This window comes from Sabethes cyaneus, chromosome 3 (assembly GCF_943734655.1).
Source record: "Sabethes cyaneus chromosome 3, idSabCyanKW18_F2, whole genome shotgun sequence".
Taxonomy (NCBI): Eukaryota; Metazoa; Arthropoda; class Insecta; order Diptera; family Culicidae; genus Sabethes; species Sabethes cyaneus.
Genome location: NC_071355.1, coordinates 72,911,125 through 72,926,557, shown reverse-complemented (window position 1 = coordinate 72,926,557; position 15,433 = coordinate 72,911,125). Strand labels below are relative to the sequence as shown.

General features: G+C 39.5%; 2 protein-coding genes across 2 annotated transcripts; one reads left to right on the top strand and one right to left on the bottom strand.

Annotated features, from left to right (window-relative positions):
* Nucleotides 1–4,448: 4,448 nt before the first annotated feature.
* Nucleotides 4,449–5,549, top strand: LOC128743409 (probable 3-hydroxyisobutyrate dehydrogenase, mitochondrial). Its single transcript, XM_053839972.1, has one exon. The coding sequence runs from the start codon at nucleotides 4,468–4,470 to the stop codon at nucleotides 5,443–5,445; it is 978 nt and encodes a 325-aa protein (XP_053695947.1). The 5' UTR covers nucleotides 4,449–4,467; the 3' UTR covers nucleotides 5,446–5,549.
* Nucleotides 5,550–11,593: 6,044 nt separating this feature from the next.
* Nucleotides 11,594–13,901, bottom strand: LOC128742876 (DAP3-binding cell death enhancer 1-like). The gene is made up of 3 exons (XM_053839366.1): nucleotides 13,469–13,901; nucleotides 12,202–12,822; nucleotides 11,594–12,138 (listed from the first exon to the last, which is right to left on the bottom strand). Exons 1-3 carry the CDS (start codon nucleotides 13,799–13,801, stop codon nucleotides 11,779–11,781), a joined length of 1,314 nt encoding a protein of 437 aa, XP_053695341.1. The 5' UTR covers nucleotides 13,802–13,901; the 3' UTR covers nucleotides 11,594–11,778.
* Nucleotides 13,902–15,433: the final 1,532 nt, after the last annotated feature.

Here is a 15,433-nt window from a genome sequence, read left to right as displayed (position 1 = left end):
GCGTCTGAGATCGAGGTCATTCGTACGGAAGATGTCATCAGATGTTGTTTCTTTCAAGTCGGAGTCGGAGATCGAACTTTCATCCCCAAGGAGACGCGTTAAGAATATTCGACGATGGGAGACAAAAACAGGACATGCGCACGAATTCTCTATGTTGGCAAGATAAAACGAACCGTCTGCTGTCTGATGGATATTTTACAATATACTGAGTATGAGTACGGTTCTATGCTATATGATCGCTACCTACCTACATACGTTCGTGCATAGAACAACCTAAATGCACCGTTCTACAATCGGTACTTCCTTATTACGAACATGCATAATGAATGAAATTACCGCAGTTGCGCCATGCTAAAGTATCCCTAATGCAACAACTGAGACCGGCGGCGGCGTCGTAGACAGACCTTATAGTTATAAGGTGAAGTTTCACTTTCGAGTTATAAATGTTTTATGTTGTGTTTTAGTGAATCTAAATTCTACCTCCATTATTTATTTCATATAAATACATATGATTTTTATTGTCTTAAATTATTTTTTATTCGCTTAGTCACATTTATTGTTTATTTAGTTTGTTGTCAATTTACTTCTTTGTTAATTTTTGTTCATTTAAGTACCCGAATATTAATATTTATGCAATCCAAACTTTAAAATTAAAAAATTGTAGAAATAAAAAATTGATCAATTATTAAAGGCTCATGTTTTCTTTTATTTTTGGAAAGAAGAAGAAATGTCTTTTCGTATTTTCGAACCTGCGTAAAAGATTTTCTACAAGTGAGTGAAGAATCAATGAAAATTTATTATTTTTTAACAATTGAAAATTAGGAACAGGACTTCAAAAATAGCTGCTCGTACTAAGTGACAGTGACATTAAAAAAACTGCCACCTGATAATTACTATCTGTACTCACAAAAACTGACGTACCAGCAATCAAGCAACAATAAAGTCAAAAGAGCTCCATCTGATTCTGATGGCCTCCTAGGTGAATAACGATGGTTGCTTTTTTTCTTTTTGAACTTCAACTCAAGAGCCTTTAGGGCCATAACCTTTCAAAAAGCCTTGGTTCAATTTAATGTAAACTACCATGACAGGTTAGACAAGTCATTACCCAAAATTATATCCTGCGATGGCGATGACACCGATAAGACCTTGACATACATTCATTTTCGTGTACGCACATTCCACACTGTCATCATGCCACATGCGTTAGTGGCAAAGATTGGAAAACTACTACCCTCCAAACATACTGATATACATAAAAAAGTATAGTTTATCGATTATGAACCGCGAAAAGATTCGTTTAGTCATCCTCGTCCTTTGAAGCATATTCTTAACCAGAAAAGGTTAATGCAGGTCGCAAAATTATAAGGTATATAAATTCATTTACTTACAAGCGAGTCCTGCGTATAGTGATAGATTCTCCCGATAGGCTGTTTAATATCGAAGGCAGTGATGGTATCGATGATAGAAACATGGTAGAGCTCTTTCTATTTGCCAACTAGCTATCTGTTTCAAACTTTAAACTACAAATTCCCAACACTTCACGATTAAAACTTAACAGCTGAACGAGTCATAACACGGATTACTTCTATCTTCGGACATGCATTTTTCAACATACCAAGATAATAGGTATAACACAGATTAAAAAAGATGTTTCCTGCACAAGGTAGTAACAGACAGTGAAAGACTTGTGCTCATATAGCCACCAACTGTTTGTGGCCAATCAACAAGTTTCCATGGAGCGTCCACTGTGTTACCGTTACACGTGGTAGCTTCGTCTAGGGTTTAGAAAGATCAGCACCTACGAGAGTCGAATACCCAGCTAGTATTTTCATATGTACAAAAAAGGTAAAAATCAGAATTACGTACAGATATACATGCTAATAAATCGTATTTGATGCGCAAAATTGGCATATCCGTACTATTTTGGAGGCAATATACGTGATTCCGAATAATTTTGAGCGTTTCGACTATATAAGTATTTATATACGATAATATCCGATTAAGCGCGTGTCGCTCCGTATTACTATACGATTTTGTGCTGAAAATCGTATGTATGTCAGTTATTATCATCATATACAATAGAAAATCAACTTGGTCCCACTTTATCCAGCTTTAGTTACGATTTCGAGTTTGTTAGGAGATATTTCCGATAATTTTCGTACATTGATATACGAGTTGGTGCTAGCTGGGTAAAATTCACCAGGTTTAGGATTACGTTCTGCGTAATAATTTGGCGATTCCAAGGAAAAAAACCTGATTTAATCCACCTAGTGGTGAAAGGAACCTTTGTTATACGATCTTACTTGCTATTTGAGATAGAAATCGACACGTTTGGCTTACATGAAATTTTTGGAAATTGAATAAGTTTACAAAATTTGAACAAAATAGAAGCACTTGCAAATTATGATAGTTCTTTTTCTCATGAAATTGCTGAGTAAGTTGTTACTAATGCGGGTAAGTTCAAGTAAAAGTAAGTTGTAAGAAGAAATATTATTCTTTAACATATACATTGCGTAGTAAAGGTCTAGTTTATAGGTTTTTGAACTATGCATAATTTCCTGTAATGCCATTCTATTTGATTCACAACAATAAAGTTTTCTTGAATAAATTTCATCAATTTTTATTAACTTTCGGTTACTCACGCTGTTGTATTTTGTACAACATGTGTAGGTTTTTGAATGCCATTACAAATCGTATATTACGTATATACTAACGTATATTCTTCAGTAAACTTGTTATGAGCAAAATGTCCGAATTATTGAATACATTAATACTTTAAATTGTTAGGAAACAAGATTAGCATAAACCGACATCACAGAAACGAAGCAAGTAGCATGTGAGGTGTACCGCAATTGACCCCAACTGGAATTTTCTCTCGTTTCTTCACATGGAAAAATGATGTCTGTATGCAGCAAAACTACCAGCAAATGTAAAATGTTTAAGATGTATCCGTCTGTTGGTAATCGAGTAATTCGGGGTCAAAATCAGGCTGTTTTTACAATTAAAGTTCTACAGTTCCTAAACAAGCAAACATAGAGGTATACTAAATTCAGCAGAGTTGTGTATTTTTATTATTTGTACAACTTTGTAATACATGAAAAAGTCATACAACAATTACAAGAAGAGTTAGAATAGAAAAACTGATTTTACAAATTCATATACAATAAATAAGATTTTTCTACCTTCACTGAAGAGATAGAAGCTTACTGTGCTCAGCAAAATTTCTTATAATAATATGCTCTAAAAGTTTGCAAAACATATCAATGTGTTGTATTGAAACTGAAGGAAAATAATTTGTTTATTTCACTTTTAAGGGGATTAATCAGAATACAAATTCTACCAGACGATAGAGCTTTCAATTTTAAGAAACTCTTCCAAAGGTTTGATAAACTTAAAACCAAGTTTTCCTAGTCAAAAGTCTATTGCGCACGTTTTCTTTGGTTTGGGCTATTGTGCGCGCAAGTAACCGTGTTATAAAAGTTGGCGCGAGTGTTCGAGGGTTAATATCTTTTGACCGGTAAAACCAATTCTTATGTAATTTTGCATATATATTTCTAGTGTGAAAACCTCTCGTTTGATATTAAAATAATTGAAATTAGGTAAATTATCTTGGTTAAAATCATTATAAATTATTGTTAATTTTGGTGTGATGTATTCGATTGCTCATAAATTTCAAATTAAACGTCCAATCAGAAAACTATTCAATAGTGATCTATCTGGCTATATTACCTGCCAAATGAAACTAATAGCGTGTAAATCGGTTTGGCCATCTCTGAGAAACAGGCGTTCATTTGTACCTAGTCAAAACAAGTTTTTCAAGGCTAACTTTTAAACTGCTTGTCCGTTTTCAATAAAACTTAGCTAAATGTTTAGTAATAGTAAGAGCTTTCGTTTGGTACTAATATCGTTAAAATTGGTTGCGTGGTTCCGGAGAAAACCGTGTCACGTAGTTTTCACATTTTTGCTTATAACTTTCAAACGAAAAGTCAGACCACGAAACCATTTAATAGTGATATACTAGGCAATAATACCTTTCAAACAAAAGTAATAGCGGTCGAATCGGTTCAGCCATCGCCGAGTAACAGGCGATAGAAAATTCGGAGCGAACACACATACACACATACACACATACATACACACACACACACACACAGACATTGCTCAGTTCGTCGAACCCTATCGATTGGTATATGTGACTCGGCCCTCCGGGCCTTGGATCAATTTCGTGTTTTTCGACCAATTTCTAAACCTTTGTTATATAGTATAACAAAGGTAAAACTATCGAAACTCAAAAGAGCTTTGATTTTGTATAAAACTTGTTTCGTTTTAGAAAATTTAAAAGTCGCCAAAAATCGTTCCTCGAGAAAGGCAGCGTTTGTGTGCTTTCTCAGACAGACAGTAAGGTCACCGTCCGTTCCGGCTAGTGAATTGTTCCATAATTGTTAAGTGATATTGTATAGTGCAAAAATGGCTTTCCGCGTGCTGTCGTTCTCCAACAACCTCAAACACACCGCACAGATCGGTGAGCTCCTGGCGAGATCGTTCTGTAGCGGACCGAAGAATGTCGGCTTCATCGGGCTGGGCAATATGGGTACACCTATGGCCAGTAACCTGATGGCGAAGGGCCACAAGCTGCATGTGTTCGACATCTCGGCTGACGCGAAAGAGGGCTTGAAGGCCAAGGGTGCCTCCACGTACGATAATGTTTCGGATTTGGCTAAGGCTTCGGACTTCGTCGTAACCATGCTGCCCAACAACGATATCGTGGCCGATACCTATGACAGTATTCTGAAGGGTGGCATCAACACCAGCACCATGTTTATCGATTCCAGTACCATCGATCCCAACGTGGCGAAGGCGGTGCAGAAGAAAATCAAAGCGGCTGGGGCGAACTTTGTCGATGCTCCCGTTTCCGGTGGTGTGCCCGGAGCCAAGAACGCCACCCTGACGTTCATGGTTGGAGGTACACAGGAAGAGTACGACCGCGTGAAGGGTCTGCTCGAAGGTATGGGCAAAAAGATCACCCACTGCGGCAGCTACGGAATGGGCCAAGCTGCCAAGGTGTGCAACAATATGATGCTCGGTATTTCCATGTGCGGTTTGGCGGAATGCATGAACCTAGCTATCAGACTCGGATTAGACGCTAAAGTGTTTGCCGACATCATCAACGCTTCCACCGGTCGGTGTTGGGCATCCGAAGTGAATAACCCCGTCCCTGGACTGATTGCTACGGCACCAGCGGCCAATCAGTATGCTGGCGGTTTTGCAACCGGTTTGATTACTAAAGATCTGGGAATTGCCTCAGCCGTGGCAACGACTTCCAATACCCCAATCCCGTTGGGAGCCCTAACGCACCAGATCTACCGCACGCTGATGGCCAAAGGACTTGCCAATAAAGACTTCTCCGTGGTGTATGATTTCATCAAAAACAGCGACAAAGCTTAACTCGGCTGTGGCAATGCTGACGGTTTTCTTCAGAACTGTACGTCTTCCAGAAAGTGCATTTATCGTCTGTATCCCTCTTCGGCAGGATACGAGAAACATTTTATTCATCGAATTTTTATTCATCGAAAACTTGTATTTTTGTTTGGCATTTAGGAGCGAAACCTCTTTCTGAATTGGAAGGTTCTAAAATTTTATACATATTATAATTCTAGAAATAGAAATATTACCGCAAAAATAATTAAGCAAAATGAATCTTGTGTGAATTAATTATTCATACAAAGAACGCATTTCCAAATAAATACGGAAAGATGAAATAGAGACGTATATCAATGTACGAAAATCTCGTACCAACTACTCCTAATTATTTGCACTGCCGAACTGGGGCACGAGGGGTTAGATAAAGTCAGTAGGATCGTTGCACAAGCCCCGTAGTTTTCTTATACTCTAACAACCGGCTTCGAAATCTGTCGAAAACTAAGGGTCTTTGTTTTGTTTAACAGCTTAGATCATTCGTGACTTCTGCGGGGTTGGGATTTGAAACCGGATCCTCGACGTGAGAGGCGTGAATGCTAACCACTACGCAGGGATTGACCACCCGAAGGGTCAAATCTTTGAAAGTCGTTAAGTCCATTATATTAATTTTAAATTTTAAGTCTAATTTTAAATTAGGTACACTCGACCCCCGCTAATTTGAAAAACAGCTCGTTCAGATTGGGCGAGTTCATTTTTAATCTGAATATTTGGTAACTCTATTCATTTTCACATAAGCGCAAGACGCGTACTCTATGAACTTGTTGTTTTGATTTGACGAAAACAAACGTTTTGAAAACTTTTCAAACTTGCGCGAATTCTAAACGTTTGGTTTGTAGAAGACAATATTGGCTCGGCAGTTTCGACTAAGATGGTCTATTTTGAGAGCTGGCGAGAGGTATGTACAATTATCAAGGTTTTGGAATCGTATTTTATTGGTTAAGTATATAATTTTGTTTAAATCAATGAATATGTTATGGCAATTATCGTACGCCAACTAGCAATAAAACACCTGTGATCCACTAGGGTGGCGAAAACTGGTGCCCTGGCGAAAACTGGTGCCGTTACCCTATCATGAACCAAATAGTACGTTGTACGAGCAAACCGTTTCTTACGAAAAGCCATGTAAATTTTCTTAGCATATTCACAGACAGATTAACGATAGATCTAGTGAAAGTCCGTCTCTTGCTGCTCCTGTAAAAAAACGGAAAAGAGCACGGGGAAAACATAACAAAAGCTGGACAACGATCGGATCACGGATCAAAGACTAATGTAAACTACATTTCTAGCACATGTATGTTTATAAGAATCTGTGAGTGCCATTGTTTAAGTGAACGTTTAAAAGAGATGAGCGAAATATTCAGATTCAATTCTTCTTTGAATGTGTTATGGTATTTGCTAGCCCCTCGTTTAAGTCAGTATCAGAACTTTGATGTGAATAGACCACCTTACTAAAGCTGTGTATTAATCGTTCGATCGCGTTTTATTAAATCGAAAAACAGAATGCAATGGTGGCTTTGAAAACACGTGGACGGGGACACATAAGAACAACGCCTGCAACCATTAAGACATAAAGATTTCTTTTAAAAATCACTTGTGTGCATTATAAAGGTTGAAATAGTAATGAATGACCAGCCAGCGACGTAGCGTCGGGTTGGCCGGACTGGCCCCCGCCAAGGGCGCTGGTTCTTGGGGGCACCAAAAATGGCATACAATTCAGTAAAGCACTAGTAATAACATATGCATTAAAAAACTGAACAGATTTTAGCGATTTTTCATGCCACGATATCAGTTGATTTGCATGCAAAAGCCAAACAACTACGCTCGATGCTTTGTTCGTACTGCCAGCTCCACCCCGTAGCGAAGAAGTTGGACATGGTGAAGCACTTCGTATCCGCTGAATAGAGCCAAATCTGGCATTTACAACATCCTATCCCGCGTGAAAGGCGAAAGCGTTGAACGGAAACCAGGTTTCGCGCCTTGAGCCGGGAGATCGGAGCAATCGGCTAAGCGGTAAAAAGAACTTGGCCAATATAGACATTTTTATGCGGAAGCGTCAGTCGAGACTGGCTATTGTCGAATTTGTTTATTCAATCCGGATTGGAACTGGATGAACTTTTTGTGTTCATTTGCTCCTATCTGACAAATAAAATTCATCCAATTTCAACCCGGATTGAATAAACAAATTCGACATATGTCTGAGAACATCAGTTGAGGCTAGCTATGCCCAGAGAACGGCTGATAAGAACTTCTGTCCAACGAAGCACGATATCGTGGTCGTAATGAGCGACGAAAACTACTTGACGCTGGACTAGAAGAGAATGTTCCAACCGCTGTTCTTTCTCTCGTGGATTACGGTGAACGAGGAGATACGGAGATACAGTACGAAGTACCTACCGGAAGTTGCTGCCTTCATCAAGAAGTATCACGCAAAGGCTGTGGTCTTTTAACCGGACCTGGTCTTGACTCATCATGCCAAGGGAGCACTAGAGAAGATGAACCGGCTGCAGATAAACGTTGTACCGACGATCATCAACTCATTCAACGTACCAAACCTGTATCTCGAATATACGAGACAATAAATTTCGTATCTCACTTTTAAGGGAATTAATCACCCAAAGGATTTCTCTCACAAGAAGGGGTTTGTTATACCAAGAAATATTCCTAAAAACACTACATGCAAAAAACCACTGTGCACAGGGGTGAGGAGTCTAAACCATCATAAAATAAATTAATGCCTCCAAAAACCCCTGCATGCCAAATTTGGTTCCATTTTCTCGATTAGTTCTCGAGTATCGAGTTATGAGAAAATTTGTATTTCATTGGTTTGGGATTCCCCCTTCTTAAAGAAGATAAAGATCCTAATCCACCAAAAAAAAAATTCCTTCCATGCCAAATTTTGGTTCCATTTGCTTAATTAGTTCTTGAGTTATGAGGAAGTTTGTGTTTCATTTATATAGGAGCCCCCCTGTTAAAAGACGGATGGGTCTAAGTACACCATAGAAAAAAATTCCTGCCTCCAAAAACCCCAAATGCCAAATTTGGTTCCATTTGCTTGATTAGTTCTCGAGTTTTGAAGAAATTTGTGTTTCATTTGCATAGGAGCCTCCCCTCCCTCTTACGCCCTCCTTAAAATTGCTTTTTTACTCCTACATAAAATTGCTGGTCATTTTATCTATCCAACGACATATAAATTACTCAGTTTCGTTCAGTAGTTTAGTAGTTATTAGCATTTGAAATCTTTCATTCCAATGTTACACTCCTGTGTTCGTTTTCAGAAAGTGCTACCCAGTCCCAATATAGTAAACAAAGACGTAGTCCTACGTCAAAAGAGATTGGACAGAAAAAGATGAAAAATGGATGAGAAAAGAAGATTCTGTCATGAAAAGTAAGAAAAGGATAAAGAAAATGAGGATAAACTGAATAGAAAAGAAGAAGAAAAAAGGGGGAAAACAAGATAGAGAAGGAGGAAATGAAAAGAGAAAATGCGAAAGCTGGGGAATTGAACAACGAGATCAGATAACGACGAAAAATTGGTTTTCAATTTGGCTAAGAACGGAAGACAAACAAGATCAAACGAAAAAAAGAAAATGACAGAATAAGGGGACAAGCCGGACATAATAAGAGGAACAACGGAGGAAAAGGAGCCGCAGATCGAAACTTGCCTAGTATTCAGTCTAAGTCTAGTCTAAGGAGGAAAAGGAGTTAACGGGATAGAAAGCAAAAAACCAGACTGGAAAAAAAAGAAAAATTAGCCTGAAAAAGGAGAAAAAAATACGAAAAATGAAAAAGAAAAGAAAAAATAAGAGGAAAATCAGGGTTGAAGAGTGCTAACAATTAAATAAGAAAACAAGAAAAAAAGAAAATTGCGTGTGGAAAAGGAAAAATGAAATAGAAAAGGCGGAAAAATAAGAATAATAGAGAGAATATAGAACAGTAAAAGAAAAATAAAACGTAACAGAAAATGTGGGAAAACGGAGCAGAATACAAGAGAAACCAAACCAGAGAAAAATAGCGAGAAAGAAGCAGAACAGCGATAGAGGAAAGCAGAAAAAAGAGGACAAACGGGAAATAAAAGAAAAAAGATGGAACATAATAGGAATGGAATAGGAAAATGTGACAGAGAAAGGAAAAAAACAGGTAAAACGGACCAAAGTCAAAGGTAAAACTATAGAGAGAAAAAGAAGAAAAACGGGAGATTGAAATGGAGAACCGCAGAGCAAAGGGAAAAAATTTAAGCCAGAAATCAAATAAACGTGACAGAAAAGGAAAAAAAAACTTCTAGATAAGCTTTTTTCAAACGGGAGTAAGTGTCGGATGCGAAAAATGATTGGTCCGTCGTGGAGCGTCCCTCTCGAACCGCACTGGTATTCGCCAACAAGTTTCCTGCAACGGCCTCAGTCTGAGAAACAGGATGTGGGAGAGAATTTTGTATGCAGAATTGAGGAGAGTAATGCCTCGGTAATTACTGCAATTAAGTCGATGGCCCTTTTAGTAAATAGGGCGTATGAGACCTTCCAAGCAGTCGGTAGGCAATTCTTCCTCAGTCCATACCATAGCATAACCTAATAGATTGTACAATTCGCCCGTTTTGCCATTTTTCAGCTATCTCGCAGCTTTTCTAACCTCGTCCAAAGTTGGTGGTAATCAGGTTCCCCCCTTGTCATTGCACGTAACAGGGGTTGGTACGGTTCGGTTCCAGATTCCGTTGGTCGTATTAAAGAAGCTTCTCGTATCGTGCCTCTCGAAGCAATTCTGCGCTCTGACGTGCCACAGTTGCACTTGCAGCCAATGTGTAACTTCTGGCTCGATTCTTCTCATCAGTCAATCGTTGGAAGTCTGCGTCAAACCACTCACTGGAAGTGACTGCAGCAGTAGAACTACACACCTCTCAGTCTCACGCTATAGTAATGATCGCGTCGTGGATGTGCCTCCACAGTTCGTTCAGGTTCTCTTCAAATTGTTCTCCGATCCGCTCATCGGTCTTCCAAGAGTACTCTGCAGCAACTCCTTCCGCTGATAGCCGCCGAATGTTGAGCTGTATCATCCTCGTTGGTTTCGATTTGAATACATTGGACAAACGGGCGCGGATGTTGCTTGCTACGAGATAGTGGCTCGAGTCGATGTTATGTCCCCGGAAAGATCACACGTCTGTGACATCAGAAAAGTGCCGGCCATCAACCAAAACGTGGTCGATCTGAGAGCAGACCTCGCCATTAGAGTGTTTCCAGGTGTGCTTCCGAATGTTCCATCGTGCAATATAGGTGCTACAGATAGCCATTTCTCTGGCTTAAGCAAAGTTGATTAGCGTCAGGACATTGCCGTTTGTGGTAGGTTGGAAGCTTTCTCTGCCAATAACGGGACGAAAGAACTCTTCACGTCCGACCTGTGTATCCCCGATGACTATCTTTATGTCATGTCTTGGGCACTCTCCATATGCCCTGTCGAGAAGATCATAGATCGCCTCTTTTACGTCATCGGATTTGCCGTTCGCCGGTGCGTACACATTTATCAGACTGTAGTTAAAGAATTTGACCTTAATTCTCGACACGCATGGACGGTCATGGGCCTCCACCTATTGACACGCTTCGTTTGTTTTCCATGTAAAACGAATCCGACTCAATGCTCTGCTTTATCGCCACCACTGTAGTAGATGTGATAAATGAATGCCCGCAATAGGAATTCGCGTTCTCCCGCCTTCGGCCATCGCATTTCCTGGATGGCTGCAACCTCGACCTTCATCTTCTGCTGCTCTCTTGCCAGGATACCCGCGCGTGCCAGTTCAAGTAGAATGCTGACATTCCAAGTACCAAGTTTCCAATAATCGATGTCCTTTTTCTTTACCTGGGCCCATACCGATTATCCCGTTGTAGTTAGACACTAGACTAGAGTAAAAAAATGGAATTGAAAGAAGAATAATAATAGTGGGCATTTAAGTAACAAGTATGCAACAGAGTAAAAAATAGTTATTTTGTAATTTTGTACCAGTCCCTCCAACCACCATCTCTATCATCAAACATCGAACTCAAAATAAGTATTAGGTAAAAACTTAGAAAACAATCGTGTATTTCGGCATGTTTTAATCAGCCAAAGAATTGATTTTACCATAAAGCAAATAAGAAAATTTAATCAAATTTCTGTACTTCAACCACAATACCATAGACTATCGAAGCAGCTTAATTCGATACGCGTAATGTAGATAGGTAAAATTGAAGGTTCCAGTCAATCTTAGATTTGACTGTGAACTTTACTTTTGTAGCAAATCAACATTTTTGAAACATATAATGAAAAATATGCAGTAAATTATGCCATCGCAGAAACCAGGCGCAACTCGATCTGATCCGTCTGCGGTTCGGCGTTTTTCAACCCGTAACCATAGCGCTCCAGCTCGTCATAATTAAATTTGAACTGAAACGGTACGGCAGCCGGTGTTGATCCCGCTGACGAACCGGCCGACAACAGCGAATCGCGCCTAGAGCGATAGTTCGCTCCTAAGGCATCGATTGCCTCCTGTAGACCCATATCGGCGGCGGCAGTAAAATACTTCTTGGCCATCCGACGACTGCGACGCAATCCTCCGAGTCCGTGAGCATAGTAAACTCCTAGATTGTACATGGCCTGTGGATGGCCAAGAGTCGCTGCAGTGTAGTAGCACTCCATTGCCTGAAACAAATTAACGTAGCTTAATATGTAGTTCCGATAAATTACTTTAAATATATAACTCACCACTCTAGGACTTTTCTTCACTCCAAAACCTTGTTCGTAACAAATTCCCAAATTAAACGCAGCTCCAGCGTGCTGGTGACTAGTTCCCAACTTCAGATGGGACACCGCTGTACTGTAATCCCCCACCTCCAAATTCTGAACGCCTAGTTGGTATTCGATCTCACCGATAACACTCACAAGGTTTTGCATAGCAGATTCGACAGTAGGAGCAGGCTCATGTTGGATTTGCTCAATTGAATGAGCCCTATCAGCAGGTACTGCTGCAGAACTCTTGATTGGTTCATTATTTATCGGAAAAATTACATCCTTCTGATGGACAAAGGTATCGCCAAAATCAACCTCAGCAAGTGGACTTGGTTTTGCCGTTGGGATTGGAACTCCGAAGAATGTTGGTCTCTGTGTAGCCTGATGCTCTTGATGTTCAGAATTCGATGCGGTCGGTGGGGATTGCGGAACAGACAATGAAGCATTTACCTGACAATGTGAGCGGTAAAAATCACGAGGAATTTTGTGGGCTGAAGAAATCAAAAACGGTAGACATTTAGGCCCCTCCCACTTGCGATTACGGCGGTGTAAACAGATAAGCTTGCTTGTATACCATCCGCAGATTATGGCACCAGACTAAAAGAAACGACAAAAATGAGTAATAATAAATAACCCTTTCGACAGCAGTGTTCAATAGACGTGAAAAATCTTCGACTTCGTTTGACGCCAAAAGGGGGGAGTTTAGTATTTGTAACTCAGGTTGTTTATACAAAATTTAATATGCGATAACGAAAATGATGCCGTTCGGTGGAAAAAATAAAGAAACACAAAGAGCCTTGTCACTAGTGTTATGCTTTATTCCTTATCACTGAATGATAATTTCGCATAATTCAACCACATCAAAATATAAACCCAACGAACTGGATCTAACTGGTTAAATCAAACGTGTAGCATCATGCAGCGTAATTTTCAAACAAATACAGATCACTGAACGATCTCGAGTAGGTGGTTGATGTGGATTTTTTTATTTTGGATTATTAAATAATAATTGGTAATTAAAGTAAAGATAACTTGAAGAATATCTTTTCAGATCGTCTATTATCTACGCCTATTAAGCACATTGATAAAACAAATACCCATAAATAAACAACGTTTGCATGTCAAAATTCGTTCACCGAGACGTCTTTTCACTGCTACCCCCAAGGCCAACGACTTTTCTAGCAGTTTTCGTATCGTCTATTGAACATCGAGAACACGATACATTCACTGAGGATCTACTTACCCAAGTGATGGCACCGATCCAACTGTGCTGAAACGGACAGAACTCCTTCCGGCGGAAACCATCCCGACCGGAACTGTTCGATCCACTTTCATTGGACTGTCTCCCATCTGGAGCGACCGTTATTTGCCGATTGCCCACATTCAGCAAGCAGTACGAGCCCCGAATGTATTCATTACGGAACTGGATCTTAAACTGCTCGTTACACGGTTGATGTTGAGTTCCCTCAGTAGTGCAGAAACGTTCGGCGCCGTACTGGCACGGCCGGCGAACGTCTAGTACGTTGTGGGTACGATCATACACATCTCGAATACGGCGTGCAACATACTTCCACATTTATTCACACTTTTTATCCAGCCACTGCTAATTCGGAAATTATTACGCTTTTTTGGACCCGACGAGCAAAATAGTAGCGACTTTGCGTTGCGACCATTTGCATTTTTACATTCGCGTTGACAATTTGATAATATTATTATCCTGCGATTTCGTGAGAGAAAAAGAGAGAAACATATATTTTCAACTTTATTCAGAATGTCGTGTGAGTGTGAGGAGGCTTCGAAATCTTTTTTAAATCCGACAGCCAAAAAGCAAAAGTACAAGGGGTTTGCAAGAGCTATGATTACAACGCACATTTGAAAAAAAAATTACCGTTGAAATATTTATTGTCATCCACGGGGCGAATCAGGCGTATGAAACCGAAGGGTAAAGATGCGGCTAACATCTTTTTACGTCCGACACAAAAAGAAAAAAAGCAAAAAAGTAACTTTGTACGAGCGCTTACCAATACACATTCATCCGAGGCTGAAGTTAGAGCGGGCTACTCACAAATACATTTGGTCGGAGGCAAAGTTTGTTATGGGCTAGATGAGATGTTGCACTGAGAAAACTTTTCGTATAGTTTCTATGTGTCCCACACATAGATTTTTGCAATGTGCCAAGTCAATGAACTTTATATGCCGCACAGTTATAATTTATGGGTACGCGAAACTTTTGCACATACTATTCATATGCGCATATTTTTTATGTGTATAATTGCACATGCTATTCATATCCGTATAATTTCTATGTGTATTTCTAGGCGGATTGTGTTTATATGCGGCACATGATAATCATCTAGAATTTCATATGGAAATTTACCATTAGTTATGTGCAGAATATTTTGAGTGTGGCTACACGAAAAATGTATGGGAATGGCATTTGTGACAGTGGGGTGGGGCGAATCACTTCAAATTTATTATTGCTGATTGCAAGGAAAATTGTACCATAGTGCGAAATGGGATCATTCAATAATGACGTCCATTGCTTATGGGGGGAGGGGAGTGTCAATTTTATGACAGGTTGTGACAAAGGGGGGGGGGGTCTAGGCAAATGTGACATCCGTCGAAAAAAAATTGCATTTTCATCAAAAGGCAGCAAAAATATGTTTCTCAGTCATTCATCACTCATTGATTTATGTCGATTTTCGAACTTATTGTTCCAGCTGACGGCGCTTGAAAGTCAAGCACAATAATTTGTCAATGTCTACTAGATAGACCACGCGTCACATTGAAGGATCAATTTACACATCAATTTCAGTTCATTTGCAATAAAAGTTTCTAGCTTTTTACTAAATATTGGATAGAAAAGAATATAATGAACTCTAAAAGCTATCGTTACGATGTAGTGAAACCTGCTTCGCCGACGCAGATTGAAGCTTGTTTTGAAGCGGAGCCGTGCTACTTCAATTGAAACCAAAGCTTCATTTCTTCATTGATTTGTGACAATTTGCAATTGAATGTTGTTAGAGCCCTTGTTCGCAGTTATTTTTTATTAATTATTATTTTCTATATTTGTTTTAATCATACACCGAAAAAACTCTACATCAATGCGTGTGATCAATGTGCAGATCATATAGATATTCTCCTGGTGCTAATCACTACAGTTCCATAGGAATAACACATGAATCATATTCAATTGCAAAACCATGGG